The 19,310-nt window shown below is 42.1% G+C and overlaps 1 protein-coding gene across 1 annotated transcript in view; it reads right to left on the reverse strand.

Annotated features, from left to right (window-relative positions):
• LOC139375410 (ena/VASP-like protein) overlaps nt 1–19,263 on the reverse strand; it is a 59,413-nt gene extending 40,150 nt beyond the window's left edge. Inside the window, exon 1 of the mRNA XM_071117169.1 lies at nt 19,072–19,263. Within this exon, the coding sequence (XP_070973270.1) occupies nt 19,072–19,121 (50 nt within the window). The 5' untranslated portion in view covers nt 19,122–19,263. The remainder of the gene's footprint in view (nt 1–19,071) is intronic.
• Nucleotides 19,264–19,310: the final 47 nt, after the last annotated feature.

Raw genomic sequence — 19,310 nt, forward strand, 5'->3', positions numbered from 1 at the left:
AAGCGCAGCTCAGAGTAAATATTTATTGCATTTTCCTTTCCCAAATGGGTGGTAATTTAGAATGCATAAGATACTGTATTTACGATAGCACAGCTTCGCCCTTTGTTCCTCAGTCTTCCCGCTCTTTCACTCAAACCCAGCCCCTTTTCTTTTGTGTAACAAGCTGTCATATCTGTTCCGGCCCGCTAAGGACGTTTTCCTTTATGACGTAATTTGTAATCAAGTTATGATTTAATTATGTGTATGTGTAATTCTGTGTGATTAGTTAGGTATTTAGTAAATAAATAATTAAACCCAATTTTGTATTGCTGGTTCAACTTGTTAGCCAGGGTTCGTGCAGATAACCAAGAATTTACAACTTTCAGATGAGACTGAATTAAGATGACGATTAATATTGACTGCTATTGATGTAAAATATTACTAGGTCTTTAAGAGTTTATTCGGAAGATAACAACTCTATAAATATTATTTCGTGGTGCCCGACTCTAATTACATTTACATGATTAGCTCAATCAGGTAATGTTAATTACGGAGAAATTATTTTGTAGAATAGCATGTCATATCACTTAATCCAGCATAGCCAAAGACATGACAGGGGTGATGATTTAACAAAAGTGCATTCGCGAAAAAAGCACAATCGTTGCACCAATGTACCTAACCATAAACATCAATGCCTTTCTTAATATCAATACACAAGTATATGTTTCTAAACCTGCATAATTAGTTAAAATAAATTCATGTAAGCTGGCAATATTAACTAGGGAAATTGTGTCACATCTCTTGCGTTCAGTGCAAGCAGAGTCAGGTTATATGCAGCAGTTTGTGCCGCCTGGCTTGTTGCGAACTGTGTGAAGACCATTTCTTCCTAACAAAGACTAATTAATTTGCCAGAATTTTACATAATTATGACATAACATTGAAGGTTGGGCAATGTAACAGCAATATTTAGACTTAGGGTTGCCACCCATTCGATAAAATACGGAACGGTTCTGTATTTCACTGAAAGAATAAACATTTTGTTTTCGAAATTATAGTTTCCGGATTTTACCATATTAAAGACCTAAGGCTCGTATTTGTGTGTTTATTATAATATAATTAAGTCTATGATTTGATCTGACTGAGCGGTGGTAGGCAGCAGTAGGCTTGCAAGCATTCATTCAAACAACACTTTCCTGCGTTTGCCAGCAGCTCTTAGCAATGCTTGAAGCACAGCGCTGTTTATGACTTCAAGCCTATCAACTCCCGAGATTAGGCTGGCAAAACTATAGTGCATTTAAGAACATCCAATAGTCAAAAGTACAGTTGAATTCGGAAGTTTACATATACCTGAGCCAAATACATTTAAAAGCAGTTTTTCACAATTCCTGACATTTAATCATAGTAAAAATTCCCTGTCTTAGGTCAGTTAGGATCACCACTTTATTTTAAGAATGTGAAATGTCAGAATAATAGTAGAGAGAATTATTTATTTCAGCTTTTATTTATTTCATCACATTCCCAGTGGGTCAGAAGTTTACATACACTCAATTAGTATTTTGTAGCATTGCCTTTAAATTGTTTAACTTGGTCAAACGTTTTGGGTAGCCTTCCACAAGCTTCCCACAATAAGTTGGGTGAATTTTACCCCATTCCTCCTGATAGAGCTGGTGTAACTGAATCAGGTTTGTATGCCTCCATGCTCGCACAGGCTTTTTCAGTTCTGCCCACAAATGTTCTATGGGATTGAGGTCAGGGATTTGTGATGCCACTCCAATACCTTGACTTTGTTGTCCTTAAGCCATTTTGCCACAACTTTGGAAGTATGCTTGGGGACATTGTCCATTTGGAAGACCCATTTGTGACCAATCTTTGACTTCCTGACTGATGTCTTAAGATGTTGCTTCAATATAGCCACATCATTTTTCTACCTCATGATGCCATCTATTTTGGGAAGTACACCAGTCCCTCTTGCAGCAAAGCACCCCCACAACACAATGCTGCCACCCCGTGCTTCACGGTTGGGATGGTGTTCTTCGGCTTGCATGCGTCCCCCTTTTTCCTCCATACATAACAATGGTCATTATGGCCAAACAGTTCTATTTTTGTTTCATCAGACCAGAGGACATTTCGCTACACTCGCAAGCACTCACAAGCATTTCGCTACACTCGCATTAACATCTGCTAACCATGTGTATGTGACAAATAAAATTTGATTTGATTTGATTTCTCCAAAAAGTACAATCGGCTTTTTGGCTTTTTTATGGCGGTTTTGGAGCAGGTGCTGAGCGGCCTTTCAGGTTATGTCGATATAGGACTCGTTTTACTGTGGATATAGATACCTTTGTACCTGTTTCCTCCAGCATCTTCACAAGGTCCTGTGCTGTTGTTCTGAGATTGATTTGAACTTTTCGCAACGAAGTACGTTCATCTCTAGGAGACAGAATGCTTCTCCTTCCTGATGAGTATAATGGCTGCATGGTCCTATGGTGTTTATACTTGCGTACTATTGTTTGTTCAGATGAACGTGGTACCTTCAGGCTTTTGGAAATTGCTCCCAATGATGAACCAGACTTGTGGAGGTCTACAATTTTTTTTCTGAGGTCTTGGCTGATTTCTTTTGATTTTCCCATGATGTCAAGCAAAGAGGCACTGCGTTTGAAGGTAGGCCTTGAAATACATCCACAAGTACACCTCCAATTGACTCAAATTATGTCAATTAGCCTAACAGAAGCTTCTAAACCCATGACATTTTCTGGAATTTTCCAAGCTGTTTAAAGGCACAGTCAACTTAGAGTATGTAAGTGAAATAATCTGTCTGTAAACAATTGTTGGAAAAATGACTTGTGTCATGCACACAGTAGATGTCCTAATCGACTTGCCAAAACTATAGTTTGTTAACAAGACATTTGTGGAGTGGTTGAAAAACGAGTTTTAATGACTCCAACCTAAGTGTATGTAAACTTCCAACTTCAGCTGTATATGAAATAGAAACGGTATAGAGAGAAATAGTCCTATATTTACTATAATAACTACAACCTAAAACTTCTTAACTGGGAATATGGGAATTAAAAATAACCACCAGATTTCATATATTCTCATGTTCTGAGCAAGGAACTTAAACGTTAGTTTTTTTAGATGGCACATACTGCACTTTTACTTTCTTCTCCAGCACTGTTTTTGCATTATTTAAACCAAATTGAACATGTTTCATTATTTATTTGAGACAAAATTGATTTTATTAATGTATTATATTAAGTTAAAATAAAAGTGTATATTGTTCATTCAGTATTGTTGTAATTGTCATTTTTACAAATATATATATATAAAAATCGTACGATTAATTGGTATCGGCTTTTTTTGGTCCTCCAATAATCAGTATCGGTATCGGCGTTGAAAAATCATAATGGGTCGACCTCTAATCTGTAAATATTAATACAATTTAAATAACGAGCCTAGTTGGTTTAGCCACGGAAAAAGACAGGAACCTTCCCGCTAGCCATGATTGGCTGAAATAATGGATGGTCTGGTCATGCCGAGAAACGAGTTCGGATTGGTCTGCCATGTAGTACGCTTCTGTCTATAACATGAGCTGCTCAGTATCCTTGCTACCACAGCTTTTTTTTAAAGATATAACATTAGCCATGGAGAACTGCAAAAGTGTTGCTACTGCTCTCAACAACATTAGAATTACAGAGAGGAGAGTTACTGTGCCAACAACTTAATTCCACAGAAGGCTTTCTCAACCAACGGCCTGATAATCGTTTTTGCATGTAGAATGTTCATTCCATTTCTATTCATGTTCATTCTATTTTCATGCATCTGTGTGTACCGAAAAAAAACTCCTTATTGTAGGCAACTACTTAAACCACTTTTGGTCTTGAAATCTTTGGTTGTTTACCACACTACCGTACTCACTCTGTTTAGCCCATGGCCTCACATGTGAATCCTTAAAAGAGATGGGTGGGGCTAAGGCTTAAGAGGGTGTGAACGATGCTGAACGGGTGTAGAACAAAGAAGAGCTCTCCAGTAGGTGTACCAAAATATTCAAGGGCATTTTCTCAAGTTTACAAGTTTATCAACTTTCAAAGCAGAATTACTTTCCCATTGTTTCTCAACTGTAGTGTATGATATACAATGTTGTAGCTCTACTTTTATCCAATGTAAAAAAAAATAATAATAATTCACAATTTGCTACATAAAACTGAATTGAGGTGGCCGGTCACAAACGTGGAATAATTCAAGGGGTGTGAATACTTTCTGAAGGCACTGGGAGTACTCAGTAGGACAACATAGAAAGGTGCTACATTTCTGAAAAACCACTCATATGCAGACTGTCAGCACTCCAACTACTAACGACAGTACAAATATGCCTTTCACTAAATAACAAGAATATTCTAAATTAATTCAGACTATTTAGGCTTAATTTACTAGGGGATTTGCTGCTGTATGCATTAGAACAGTGTTTCCCAACCCTGGTCCAACCCTGGTCCATCCCTGGTCCATCCCTGGTCCAACCCTGGTCCATCCCTGGTCCAACCCTCGTCCATCCCTGGTCCAACCCTCGTCCATCCCTGGTCCAACCCTGGTCCATCCCAGGTCCATCCCAGGTCCATCCCTGGTCCATCCCTGGTCCAACCCTGGTCCATCCCAGGTCCATCCCTGGTCCAACCCTGGTCCAACCCTGGTCCATCCCTGGTCCAACCCTGGTCCAACCCTGTTCCGACCCTGGTCCGACCCTGGTCCAACCCTGGTCCATCCCTGGTCCATCCCTGGTCCAACCCTGGTCCAACCCTGGTCCATCCCTGGTCCAACCCTGGTCCATCCCTGGTCCATCCCTGGTCCATCCCTGGTCCAACCCTGGTCCAACCCTGGTCCATCCCTGGTCCAACCCTGGTCCATCCCTGGTCCAACCCTGGTCCATCCCTGGTCCAACCCTGGTCCAACCCTGGTCCATCCAATGTGTACACCTTTTTAATAATGAGGAGTTTTTGTCCAGGGCTACAACGAAAATGTGTACTGTCGTAGGTACTCAAGGACTGGAGTTGGAACACACCGCAATAGAAGCTACTGTGCCATTAACATTAAAGGTTTATACAGTTCAATCTTTTTGCGTTGAATAACTAACTCACTCTCATTAATCTCCCTAACAGTTGCCAATTGGCCACAGTAAACTAAACGGGTTACACTTCATTATGCATTTGATGAATAAGCCATTATAATTGCTCATTTGATTTGATTTATACATGTGTTTAAATTCATATTAATGCTTATGAAATGGCATTGTGAACTGTTTAGAAAACATTTATTTATACGTATTCATTCAAGTTTTATTATGAATTGTTAACAAATGAATGTACAACCAACCTGGCTGAGTAGTTGTTGTAGAAGCATCCAGAATCGCTGACACTCTGAGGCCTGTAGAAGCATTGTGCATAGAGGTGGTGGATATCCATATTGATGGAGAAAAAACAAAACACTTCTATTTACAAAACGGTCTCAGTCTCACACTACTGGATGTGTTTCATTCCAGTACGACATACGGAGCTCTGAAATGGAAGTCTACAGCTCAGATCTTTTATCATCCTCTTACTATGACCTCAAAAGATTATACAAACCCACCACACCAGGCTACAATTTGACAGTAGATTATACAAACCCACCAGGCTACAACTTGACAGTTGATTATAAAATCCCACTAGTCTGAGTGCAGAGTAGACACAGGTCCAGAAACAAAGAGATGAGTGATACTGAAAGGCCTGTTGTAGAACAACAGCAGGACAACACTGTTGTTCTGCTGTTGTCCTGCTGTTGTTCTGCTGTTGTCCTGCTCTTGTCTTGCTGTTGTTCTGCTGTTGTCTTGCTGTTGTCCTGCTGTTGTTCTGCTGTTGTTCTGCTGTTGTTCTGCTGTTGTTCTGCTGCTGTCTTGCTGTTGTTCTGCTGTTGTTCTGCTGTTGTCTTGCTGTTGTTCTGCTGTTGTTCTGCTGTTGTCCTGCTGTTGTCTTGCTGTTGTTCTGCTGTTGTTCTGCTGTTGTCTTGCTGTTGTCTTGCTGTTGTTCTGCTGTTGTTCTGCTGTTGTCTTGCTGTTGTTCTGCTGTTGTCTTGCTGTTGTCTTGCTGTTGTCCTGCTGTTGTTCTGCTGTTGTTCTGCTGTTGTTCTGCTGTTGTTCTGCAGTTGTCTTGCTGTTGTCTTGCTGTTGTTCTGCTGTTGTCTTGCTGTTGTCTTGCTGTTGTCTTGCTGTTGTTCTGCTGTTGTTCTGCTGTTGTTCTGCTGTTGTTCTGCTGTTGTCTTGCTGTTGTTCTGCTGTTGTCTTGCTGTTTGACCCTGGGAGATTAGCCCATATACCACCCCAAGCTCCAGCTGTGACAGGGTGGAGACCTAACACACATACACTGAGAACGTATAGAACACACACACACACACACACACACACACACACACACACACACACACACACACACACACACACACACACACAAACAGGGTCCTAGCTGATTCCATAATGCCTGCTGATTATGGCAGGGGGTGGGTGCACGCCCCTCTCTCCCTCAATCCCCACCCTTTCCCCACCCTACTGTCTACTACAGCCCCTACATTAAACCAGCCATCAGCCAGCTGTTGCCATGACCGCACATGTGGGGCGTGTCCTTATAGAGCGTATTGATTGGGATACCCTGTGATGTGTCCTCTAGCAGTGGCTCTGGATAATAATGAGGTCATGAGTGTTTGCTCTTGTCAACTTGTGGAAGGGATCCGTCTGAATAAGGTCAAAAACATATAGTTGATCTGTCTCTGGCACTCAAGTCAGTTATGAGGCTACGTACACACACACACACACACACACACACACACACACACACACACACACACACACACACACACACACGCTATACTCATTATGATAGTTACAGTATGATATACTCATTATGATAGTTACAGTATACTTATACTCATTATGATAGTTACAGTACGCTATACTCATTATGATAGTTACAGTATACTTATACTCATTATGATAGTTACAGTACGCTATACTCATTATGATAGTTACAGTATGATATACTCATTATGATAGTTATAGTATGATATACTCATTATGATAGTTACAGTATACTTATACTCATTATGATAGTTACAGTACGCTATAATCATTATGATAGTTACATTATGATATACTCATTATGATAGTTACAGTATGATATACTCATTATGATAGTTACAGTATGATATACTCATTATGATAGTTACAGTATGATATACTCATTATGGTAGTTATAGTACACTACATTCTGATTGGTTGACATGGAATCACTGAGGAAAGAGCACCACTATGGGTTTATTCGCTGTTTTCAATTGGTTAAACAAGTCCTCCTCAGTTAGGATTGGTTAAACAAGTCCTCTTCGGTTAGGATTGGTTAAACAAGTCCTCCTCAGTTAGGATTGGTTAAACAAGTCATCCTCAGTTAGGATTGGTTAAACAAGTCCTCCTCAGTTAGGATTGGTTAAACAAGTCCTCCTCTGTTAGGATTGGTTAAACAAGTCCTCCTCTGTTAGGATTGGTTAAACAAGTCCTCCTCTGTTAGGATTGGTTAAACAAGTCCTCCTCTGTTAGGATTGGTGGACAGAGCTTTGGGACACACCAGGCTGCATCATGCCGTTGTCAAGCTGAATTACTATCATTGTCTGTCACTCCAGGAATCCAAAAACCCAGCTGGACTTCAACACAGATCCACGGTGCTCACTAACTAACATAGAGCCTGTGGAAAAGATGTTGTTGGTATTAAACATCGGAGCAAGACACATCAAAGATGGATGAACGATCTCAGTAGACTACAAGTCTTCCAAAATGAAAGGAATTGCAGTAATGACGTGGTCTGTGGTCGCCAAGGCGACGAAAGGGGTAAGTAAGTAGTAGACACATGGCTACAGTCCCTCCCCCCACCTACATCCCAAGCCCTCTGTACAGGCAGGTCCCTATCTGTCACTAATCCTTATTCTTAAAGGGAAATGCAGTAATTTTGGTACTGTAGCAACTGGCTAGTTAAGGGTCTGAGGAAGCACTCTCACCGGGGAGTTACGGTAGCTAGCACAATTTCTGTTTGATGTTAATGGTCAGTCATCAACTGAAAGGTAAGGAGAATAGCAGATGTAGAGAGAGAGAGAGAGAGAGTTAGCGAGAGAGAGCTAGAGAGGGTTAGAGAGAGGAAGAGAGAGGGGGGGTTTGAGAGAGGGCAGGTGGAGTGAGGGTTAGAGGGAGACAGAGAGGGGGGGTTAGAGAGAGGGAGAGGGTTAGAGAGAGGGCAGGTTGAGTGAGGGTTTGAAAGAGAGAGGGAAGAGAGAGAGACTGAGGTAGTTTTAAAGCCAATAAATGCAGGTTCAGCAACAGCAAAGCTCCCCAAGGACACCAGGCGCTCTTGTGCCTCCAGAATGCAGACAGGAAAATGGCTGCCAAGGTAAACAGAATCCTGACCTGAGTAGAAACAATATGCTTGTCATTCTATAAGGACTTTTATTAAATTAGATTTTCACAAGCTCATAAGTATATTATAAGCTTGTTATTTCAACATTAAACGGTTGAGTGGTCTCCAACTGTGTTCACTTTGGGGGTAAATGCATTTTGTTTGTCAAGTGACAATGTTCCTAAAGCTCTCACTCCCTCCAAAGATGAGTTATGTCATCATTGCGCATACAGTCAGATGTATGCCCTACACACTGACAGAAAGCATTTGTCCACAGTCCTGTGAGTGAATCCTGGTATTGGCCCTTAGCTAGAGAGTCATTAAACAGCTAAATTCCCCATTCCAGCAATGTCACAGAGCTTCCTCAGGTGATTCTTCCTTCATACTGACTACATCTGTCACGGTCGTGATTAAAGACGGACCAAGGCGCAGTGTGCGTAGAGTTCCACATCTTTATTAACCTGGAAACTTCAACAAAACAAGAAACAAGAAACGAACAACGAACCGTGAAAGCCGTGGTGCACAATAACACAAACAATATCCCACAACCCAGGTGGGAACAATGGAGAACTTAAGTATGATCCCCAAATTAGAGACAACGATAATCAGCTGCCTCTAATTGGGAACCATACCAAGCACACCAACATAGAAATAGAAAAACTAGAACACCCCCCCTAGTCACGCCCTGACCTACAACACCATAGAGAACCAAGGGCTCTCTATGGTCAGGGCGTGACAACATCACCTGGGTTGTGTTCATTAGGGCACACCGTAGCATAAAACATAAAAAGAAAAGTCCAGGTTTTCACTCCCTGTTTATTAACTCAGTTTTCTTCCGTTTGGCACTTAATGAACACAACCCTAAAAATCCAGTCCTCACAAACTACTACTATTCCTTGATTAGAACATTTTGGAAAGTGGAATTTCAGTTTAGTTCCTGAATTTACAGAATTGAAATGGAATTGACCCCAACCCTGGTCCCAGTCTCTGTAATCTCCCCAGTCCATGTATCTAGAGATCCACCCAGCCTGCTGGTAGTAGGAGTCCTAACCCTGACTATATTATTGTCTTATCATCATTGTCCAATCACATCTCTGATTTATACACTTCACACCTGAATAGTCAAATTCCCAACAACGGCAACATCAGTTGTATCAAAGAACTATCTACCAATACCATTTCTCAACTATCCTGAACATACAGTATACTACTGTATCAACAGAACGTTCTGAGGAAAATGGACAAGACAAAAGCAACACAGTGAGAAAGGTATTATCCTTACCCGAAATCGTCAAAGGAATACATGGCTGGCAGATGGTTTCAATGGAAGAGGTAGAAGTAGATAGTCTTGCACAAGACGAAAGGTGGGGAAGGTTACACGGAAAGGAAAGCATCAGTCAGAGTGGAGAGGTCAGAGTGGAGAGGTCTTCACACCTCATCTTCTATCTTCCTCAGAGGAGGTTCAAATAACCCTCATTCTAGAAGCACAATAATCCACATTCACCAGAACTGATGTGAAGGAAGAAGAGCACAGACAGCTTAGAGAGTGAGTGAAAGAGAGATGGAAGGAGTGTGAGAGTGTGTTTGTGAGAGAGAGAGTGAGTCAGTAAGAGAGAGAGAGATAGGGAGGAGAGAGAGAGTCAGAGAGAGAGTCAGAGCAAGAGAGTAGGAGAGAGAGAGAGTCAGAGCGAGAGAGTAGGAGAGCGAGAGAGAGAGATAGAGAGTCAGAGCGAGTCAGTAAGAGAGAGAGGCAAGAGAGAGTTAGAGAGAGAGTCAGAGCGAGTCAGTAAGAGAGAGAGGAGAGCGAGTCAGCGAGCGAGTCAGAGAGAAAGTCTGAGCGAGTCAGTAAGAGAGAGCGGAAAGAGAGAGTCAGAGAACGTGATCACACCAGCAGTCACCTTGCCCCATACTCACATCCACTCGGAGGATTGGAGGGCTGTATAGCCTATCTGCCTCTGAGTAGTCTCGCCCATTGGATTTACTGAAAGAGCCACATGATCCCTGTAATCAGTGAATAACCACAGCATGATAGCCTGATCACAGATTTGTTTGTGCTGTATAACCAACTCCTAAAGTCATTGTCAAGAGAGAGAGAGAGATGGCGCCAGAGAAGATGGCAAACATGCTACGTGCCTCCAGTTTTTTTGTAAATTTTTTGCATTGTTTGTAACTTTTTTTTTTTTAACGTATTTTGTACACAATGTTGCCGCTACCGAAAATAACTTCTAGACATCAGGACTGCGATTACTCACCACGGACTGGCAGAATCCTTTTTTTCCCTTTCACGACTCTGACGAGCCCGATGTGAAGGATATACTGCTTCCTGGGGAACAGGCCCCGATCTCCGTGTTCTGCGTGAAGAGGAGGTGGAGAAAAAAGGGGGCGAAGGTCGGGCTGCCTTCTGAGAATTCGTAGGCGAACGAATGAGCCGCCACTTCCCTCCATTCTGCTAGAAAACGTGCAATCTTTGGAGAATAAAATCGACGAGTTACGCGTAAGATAAAACCACCAACAGGATATTAAAAACTGTAACATCTTATGCTTCACGGAGTCGTGGCTGAACGACGACAATGTCAACATACAGCTGGCTGGTTATACGATGGACCGGCAGGATAGAACAGCGGCGTCTGGTAAGACAAGGGGCGGCGTACTATGTATTTTTGTAAATAACAGCTGGTGCACGCTATCTAAGGAAGTCATGAGCTATTGCTCGCCCGAGGTAGAGTTTCTCATGATAAGCTGTAGATCACGCTATCTACCTAGAGAGTTTTTATCTGTGTTCTTTGTAGCTGTTTACATACCACCACAGTCAGAGGCTGGCACTAAGACAGCATTGAATGAGCTGTATTCCGCCATAAGCAAACAAGAAAATGCTCACCCAGAGGCGGCGCTCCTAGTAGCCGGGGACTTTAATGCAGGGAATCTTAAATCCGTTTTACCAAATTTCTATCAGAATGTTAAATGTGCAACCAGAGGAAAAATAACGCTGGACCACTTATCCTCCACACACAGAGACGCATACAAAGCTCTCCCTCGCCCTCTACTTGGCAAATCTGACCATAATTCCATCCTGCTGATTCCTGCTTACAAACAAAAATTAAAGCAGGAAGCACCAGTGACTCGATCGATTAAAAAGTGGTCAGATGGAGCAGCTGCTAAGCTGCAGGACTGTTTTGCTAGCACAGACTGGAATATGTTCCAGAATTCCTCTGATGGCATTGAGGAGTACACCATATCAGTAATTGGCTTCATCAATACAGTACCTTGCAAAAGTATTCATCCCCCTTGGTGTTTTTCCTATTTTGTTGCATTACAACCTGTAATTTAAATTGATTTTTATTTTTATTTCATGTAATGGACACAAAATAGTCCTAACCGGTGAAGTGAAATTAAAAAAGTAACTTGTTTCAAAGAATAATTTAAAAAAAGGAAAAGTGGTGCGTGCATATGTATTCACCCCCTTTGTAAGGAAGCCTCTAAATAAGATCTGGTGCAACCAATTACCTTCAGAAGTCACATAATTAGTTAAATAAAGTCCAACTGTGTGCAATCTAAGTGTCACATGGTCTGTCACATGATCTCAGTATATATACACCTGCTTTGAAAGCCACCAGTGTCTGCAACACCACTAAGCAAGGGGCACCACCAAGCAAGCAGCACCATGAAGACCAAGGAGCTCTCCAAACAGGTCAGGGACAAAGTCGTGGAGAAGTTTAGATCAGGGTTGAGTTATAAAAAAATATCAGAAATCTTGAACATCCCACAGAGCACCATTAAATCCATTATTAAAAAATGGAAAGAATATGGCACCACAACCATCCTGCCAAGAGAGGACCGCCCACCAAAACTCACAGAACAGGCAAGGAGGACATTAATCAGAGAGGCTACAAAGAGACCAAAGATAACCCTGAAGGAGTTGCAAAGCTCCACAACGGAGATTGGAGTATCTGTCCAAACGTGTTTGGCGATGTGGGAGACTCCCCAAACAAATGAAAGAAGGTACTCACCCAGATGAGACTAAAACTGAGCTTTTGGCAATCAAAGAAAACACTATGTCTGGCGCAAACCCAACACCTCTCATCATCCTGAGAACACCCCATCCCCACAGTGAAGCATGGTGGTGGTGGGGATGTTTTTCATCGGCAGGGGCTGGGAAACTAGTCAGAACTGAAGGAATGATGGAAAACGCTAAATACAGGGAAAGTCTTGAGGGAAACCTGTTGCAGTCGACCAGAGATTTGAGACTGGGACGGAGGTTCACCTTCCAGCAGGACAATGACCCTGAGCATACTGCTAAAGCAACACTCGAGTGGTTTAAGGGGAAACATTTAAATATCTTGGAATGGCCTAATCAAAGCCCAGACCTCAATTAAATTGAGAATCTGTGGTATGACTTAAAGATTGCTGTACACCAGCGGAACCCATCCAACTTGAAGGAGCTGGAGCAGTTTTGTCTTGAAGAATGGGCAAAAATCTACAGAATACAAAGGGAAGCACAGACGAGAGCTGCCCAGTGACACGAGCCTACCAGATGAGCTAAACTACTTCTATGCTCGCTTCGAGGCAAATAACACTGAAACATGCATGAGAGCACCAGCTGTTCCGGAAGACTGTGTGATCACGCTCTCAAGCTGATGTGAGTAAGACCTTTAAACAGGTCAACATTCACAAGGCCGCTGGGCCAGATGGATTACCAGGACGTATACTGCGAGCATGCACTGACCAATGGGCAAGTGTCTTCACTGACATATTCAATCTCTCCCTGTACAAATCTGTAATACCAACATGTTTTAAGCAGACCACCATAGTGCCTGTGCCCAAAAACACTAAGGTAACTTGCCTAAATGACCCCCGACCCGTAGCACTCACGCCTGTAGCCATGAAGTGCTTTGAATCTTGTCCGGGTTGGCGCCCCCTTCGGGTTTGTGCCGTGAGGGAGATCTTCATGGGCTATACTCGGCCTTGTCTCAGGTTAGTAATTTGGTGGTTGAAGATATCCCTCTAGTGGTGTGGGGGCTGTGCTTTGGCAAAGTGGGTGGGGTTATATCCTGCCTGGTTGGCCCTGTCCGGGGGTATCGTGTCTCCCGACCCCTCCTGTCTCAGCCTTCAGTATTTATGCTGCAATAGTTTATATGTCGGGGACTAGGGTCAGTCTGTTATATCTGGAGATTTTCTCCTGTCTTATCCGGTATCTTGTGTGAATTTTAAGTATGCTCTCTCTAATTCTCTTCCTTTCTCTCTTTCTGTACAGCACTTTGTGACATTGGCTGATGTAAAAGGGGCTTTATAAATACATTTGATTGAATTGGATTGTGTGTGTGCCATTCAGAGGGTGAATGAGCAAGACCAAATATTTAAGTTACTTTGAAAGGGGTATGGTGGTAGGTGCCAGGCGCACCGGTTTGTGTCAAGAACTGCAACGTTGCTGGGTTTTTCACGCTCAACAGTTTCCCGTGTGTGTCAAGAATGGTCCACCACCCAAAGGACATCCAGCCAACTTGACACAGCTGTGGTAAGCATTGGAGTCAACACGGGCCAGTATCCCTGTACCAAGCTTTCAACACCTTGTAGAGTCCATGCCCCAACGGATGGAGACTGTTCTGGGGGGGAAATGGGGGAGGTGCAACTCAATATAATGAAAGGTGTTCCTAATGTTTTCTATACTCAGTGTATATACACACACATACACACAGACTGCAAAGAACATACCAAATAAGGATTCCTTTTATTTTCTAGAGCTGAGATTTAGTCATTTGAAACTACATAGTTGGTTGGTCTGGTTTCGTAGTGAGCATACAAGAAGCAGTCTCTTCATCAATAAACTGCAGACGACATCTTAGTAGAATGTGATGAATATGATAGCGCTAGAGCTCGTTGAGCTGTATCACACAAACCACCACCGATCTGAGAAGCCTGTAGAAAAAAACGCGGAACTCAGGATTTTCATAGCGTATTCTACCTTTTCTTTCGGTGGATGAGTCACTGCGGCAATCGTGCTTACGTTTCCCAGGAGACTTCTCCCTGTGCAATGACTGAGTACGGCTGGCAGGGAGAATACAGATTAATCATAGCAATGATAAAAAACACTTACGCTAAAGCTATAAATAGCCCTGCATAGGGAAGTTGTGGGATTGCAGTGGCTGCAATCGAAGCACTGAGGCTGAATAAATCATTGAATTGAATCCGTTCCCCGGTTCCCAGTCACCTTACGTCCATCTGATGATTTAAGGATTCCCTTTAACACTCCCTTTTCGCTTCCTGACTGAGAGAACAGCCAGACACAGGCTACAGGACACACAGAGTGCTTCCTGACTGAGAGAACAGCCAGACACAGGCTACAGGACACACAGAGTGCTTCCTGACTGAGAGAACAGCCAGACACAGGCTACAGGACACACAGAGTGCTTCCTGACTGAGAGAACAGCCAGACACAGGCTACAGGACACACAGAGTGCTTCTAAGAGCAAGATATAGGACACACAAACGTTCATCCCAGCAGGTAGGCTAGTGGTTAAAGCGTTGGGCCTGTAACCAAAAGGTTGCTTAATCGAATCCCCGAGCTGACAAAGTAAAAATCTGTTGTTCCGCCCCCTCAAGTTGGCTGGACGTCCATTGGGTGGTGGACCATTCTTGATACACACGGGAAACTGTTGAGTGTGAAATGCTTTGCATTTCTTGACAGACTAAAACTGGTGCGCCTGACACCTACTACTATACCCCGTTCAAAGGCACTTAAATCTCTTGTCTTGCCCATTCATCCTCTGAATGCACACAATCCATGTCTCCATTGTCTCAAGGCTTAACAATCCTTCTTTAACCTGTCTCCTCCCCTTCATCTACACTGATTGAAGTGGATTTAACAAGTGACTTCAATAAGGGATCATAGCCTGGATTCACCTGGTCAGTGTATACTATGGTGTGATATGAAACACATCAACTTGTCAAGCACGTACAAACTGTAAAAACCTTGTTTCAGTGACGTTACACTCAAGCAGATTTTGATGACATGGGGACGTATCCTTGGCACAGAGGTAAAAGGCAGATCTGGGACCAGGTGAACAGCATGATGGGAACTTGTAAAAATGTTTCTTGGCGACACGGTCACTCGCACATTCACATATTTTAGATAAGGGCTTGGTTCAATACGCATCCCGGAAGTGCAGCTTCACATGATGACTGAAATTTAAAGGTAATGTTCCATCGTTACCAGAGACAGCATTCACGGTAAATGCTGCATATGTCGGCTCAATCGGAAAGTACCTTTAATTTTCTATCACTTCACAGACTTGAATAGATCGCCTAATGAGGCTGCCTCCACTCCCTCCTTTACATTTATGTCACAGAATCTGTAACGCTTCAGCTTTACAGACTGAATAGAGCTCTTAGTCGTCTTTTGACTAAAATACCTACGAGATTTAATCACATTTTGATGAGATGGGGATATATCCTTGGCACAGTGTAAAACTGTTCTGTGTATTGTGTATACAAGATATAGCTACAGATGTAGGATCTTAATTTGATCAGTCTTTTGTTGCTGAGAATTTTCCTGCACCACAGGACATGTAGATGAGCTTTGTGATTTAAATAAATTCACTGAAAACCCACACTAACACGTTACTGAAAAAACACGTTACTGAAAACACGCACTAACACATTACTGAAAACACGCACTAACACGTTACTAAAAACACACACTAACACACGTTACTGAAAACCCACACTGACACACATGTTACTGAAAACACACGTTACTGAAAACACACACTAACACATGTTACTGAAAACACACGTTACTAAAAATACACACTAACACATGTTGCTGAAAACACACATTACTGAAAACCCACACTAAGACACGTTATTGAAAACCCACACTAACACACATTACTGAAAACCCACACTAACACACGTTACTGAAAACACACATTACTGAAAACCCACACTGACACACATGACTGAAAACCCACACTAACACACGTTACTGAAAACCCACACTGACACACATGTTACTGAAAACACACATTACTGAAAACCCACACTAACACACGTTACTGAAAACACACATTACTGAAAACCCACACTGACACACATGACTGAAAACCCACACTAACACACGTTACTAAAAACCCACACTAACACGTTACTGAAAACCCACACTAACACGTTACTGAAACCCACATTAACACACATTACTGAAAACCCACACTAACACACGTTACTGAAAACCCACATTCACACACGTTACTGAAAACCCACACTAACACGTTACTGAAAACCCACATTAACACACGTTACTGAAAACCCACACTAACACACGTTACTGAAAACCCACACTAACACGTTACTGAAAACCCACACTAACACGTTACTGAAAACCCACATTAACACACGTTACTGAAAACCCACACTAACACACGTTACTGAAAACCCACACTAACACACGTTACTGAAAACCCACATTCACACACGTTACTGAAAACCCACACTAACACGTTACTGAAAACCCACATTAACACACGTTACTGAAAACCCACACTAACACACGTTACTGAAAACCCACACTAACACGTTACTGAAAACCCACACTAACACGTTACTGAAAACCCACATTAACACACGTTACTGAAAACCCACACTAACACACGTTACTGAAAACCCACATTAACACACGTTACTTAAAACCCACATTAACACACGTTACTGAAAACCCACACTAACATGTTACTGAAAACCCACACTAACAGACGTTACTGAAAACCCACATTAACACACGTTAATGAAAACCCACACTAACACACGTTAATGAAAATACACACTAACACACGTTTATATTAAGAGTATTGCACTTTTATGTAGCCTACTTTTGGCCAGCTAACAGCCTAATCACCGATCAACGTTATGGACTAAACATTGAAATCCTATTGCTGCAGGATTATTTTGCTGTGACAATATAGGTCAAATTAAGATCCTCCATCTGTATCTCTCTATCTTTCATAATTTGGGGTAAATGGAAAAATTAGCCTTAGGCCTTCATGGGAACATGAAGCCATTACTCTCTATTACAGCCCTATACCACATTATGGTGTGGGCACATGAAGCCATTACTCTCTATACAGCCCTATACCACGTTATGGTGTGGGAACATGAAGCCATTACTCTCTATTACAGCCCTATACCACATTATGGTGTGGGCACATGAAGCCATTACTCTCTATACAGCCCTATACCACGTTATGGTGTGGGAACATGAAGCCATTACTCTCTATTACAGCCCTATACCACATTATGGTGTGGGAACATGAAGCCATTACTCTCTATTACAGCCCTATACCACATTATGGTGTGGGAACATGAAGCCATTACTCTCTATTACAGCCCTATACCACATTATGGTGTGGGCACATGAAGCCATTACTCTCTATACAGCTCATACACAGACATATAGCAACACTGTCCCCATGTAGACAATCACATGTGCAACCACAAATAGTTCCCACCCAAAACAGCGCTCTGCTGATGAGCTAATAACAAAGAGTATAGACCAAGGACCTACACCTATATTCTAGCTGTCAGAGAAAATCCCAAAACTCCTTTAAATTTTTGCAGACACTTTTATCCAGAGCAATTAGGGTTCGATACCTTGCTCAAGTACAAATCAAAATATTTTTTCACCTAGTCAGCTTGGGTATTCAAACCAGCAACCATCCAATTATTGCCTAAAGTCTCTTAACCACTAAGCTACCAAATGATTGTTTTGGATTTGACAGCTCCTCGGAGGCAGCGAATGCACAAATAGAATCTGCAGAGACTCCCTACCGTAGTTCTTTGTATTCAGGTAGGTTGTTCAGGCCTTAGTGTAGGCCTATAGGACGCTAAATAACAACAGAACCGTCCCAAAATACAATTCACCCGCAGGGCACAGGATTTATGTGACACTTAGGCCTGGTCATTTTCAACACACAAAGGCCATAACCTTACAATATTCCTCCTCCGCCCATGAAAGAACTGTGAGCTGAGAACTGTCATTTGTGTGTCAGAGCTCCCAGTCTTTTGTCTTTGCTATTCTGTAGGCGTGTTGTTGTTGTTGACTGATCTCCCATAATGATGCAGCTAGATCAGTCAATAACTGGCTAAGTATATGGCCTGTACAGGAATATGTGTGTGTTTGTGTGTTTGTGTGTGTGTGTGGGGTGGGGGTCTCGTTTCCATGACAACATTGCTATTAAATGCAGGCCATCCAATAAAGGATATGGATAGGTGTGTACAGAATGATAATTAATAGAATAGAGTAGAAGGAAAAACACATGGATTCTATAGTTCTATATTATTCTATAGAATACCCTACCCATTGAAATGTTTACGGGTTTATTGTGGCTGTGATCTGTCACAAATAACTGATTTGTCTATTGTGTAAATTCAATAATGCATACACGAGGACACGCATTTTACATGGATATTACTCTATTAAAGTAACATACCATGCTGTGATTAGGCCTTTTCATTTATAATATTTCGTCCAGATTTCGTCTAGATATTTCGTCTAGATCGTGAATTTATTCACATCCACATTATTATAAAGGCAACGGTCTGACAAATGACGCGGCTTTGCAAACCCAACACATGCTCAATTGCTTACCTCATTTTTTTCTCCTGTTCAATTAGACGATGACATGAAGAAATTGACATATACCGGTTTTTCCCTCTCAGACCGTTTGTAAAGCAGAATGTTCTAATTCAATATAACTAAAAGATCATACGCCAATGTTCACCAATTATGTATGGCTGTCGGCAATGCAGTCAGTCTGATTCTGAAATACAATGCGAGGAACCGAACGTTCTCCCTTTCTCTCTCAAAAGCTTTGCACTCCGTTTATT

The sequence above is a fragment of the Oncorhynchus clarkii genome, chromosome 19 (assembly GCF_045791955.1).
Source record: "Oncorhynchus clarkii lewisi isolate Uvic-CL-2024 chromosome 19, UVic_Ocla_1.0, whole genome shotgun sequence".
Classification (NCBI taxonomy): domain Eukaryota; kingdom Metazoa; phylum Chordata; class Actinopteri; order Salmoniformes; family Salmonidae; genus Oncorhynchus; species Oncorhynchus clarkii.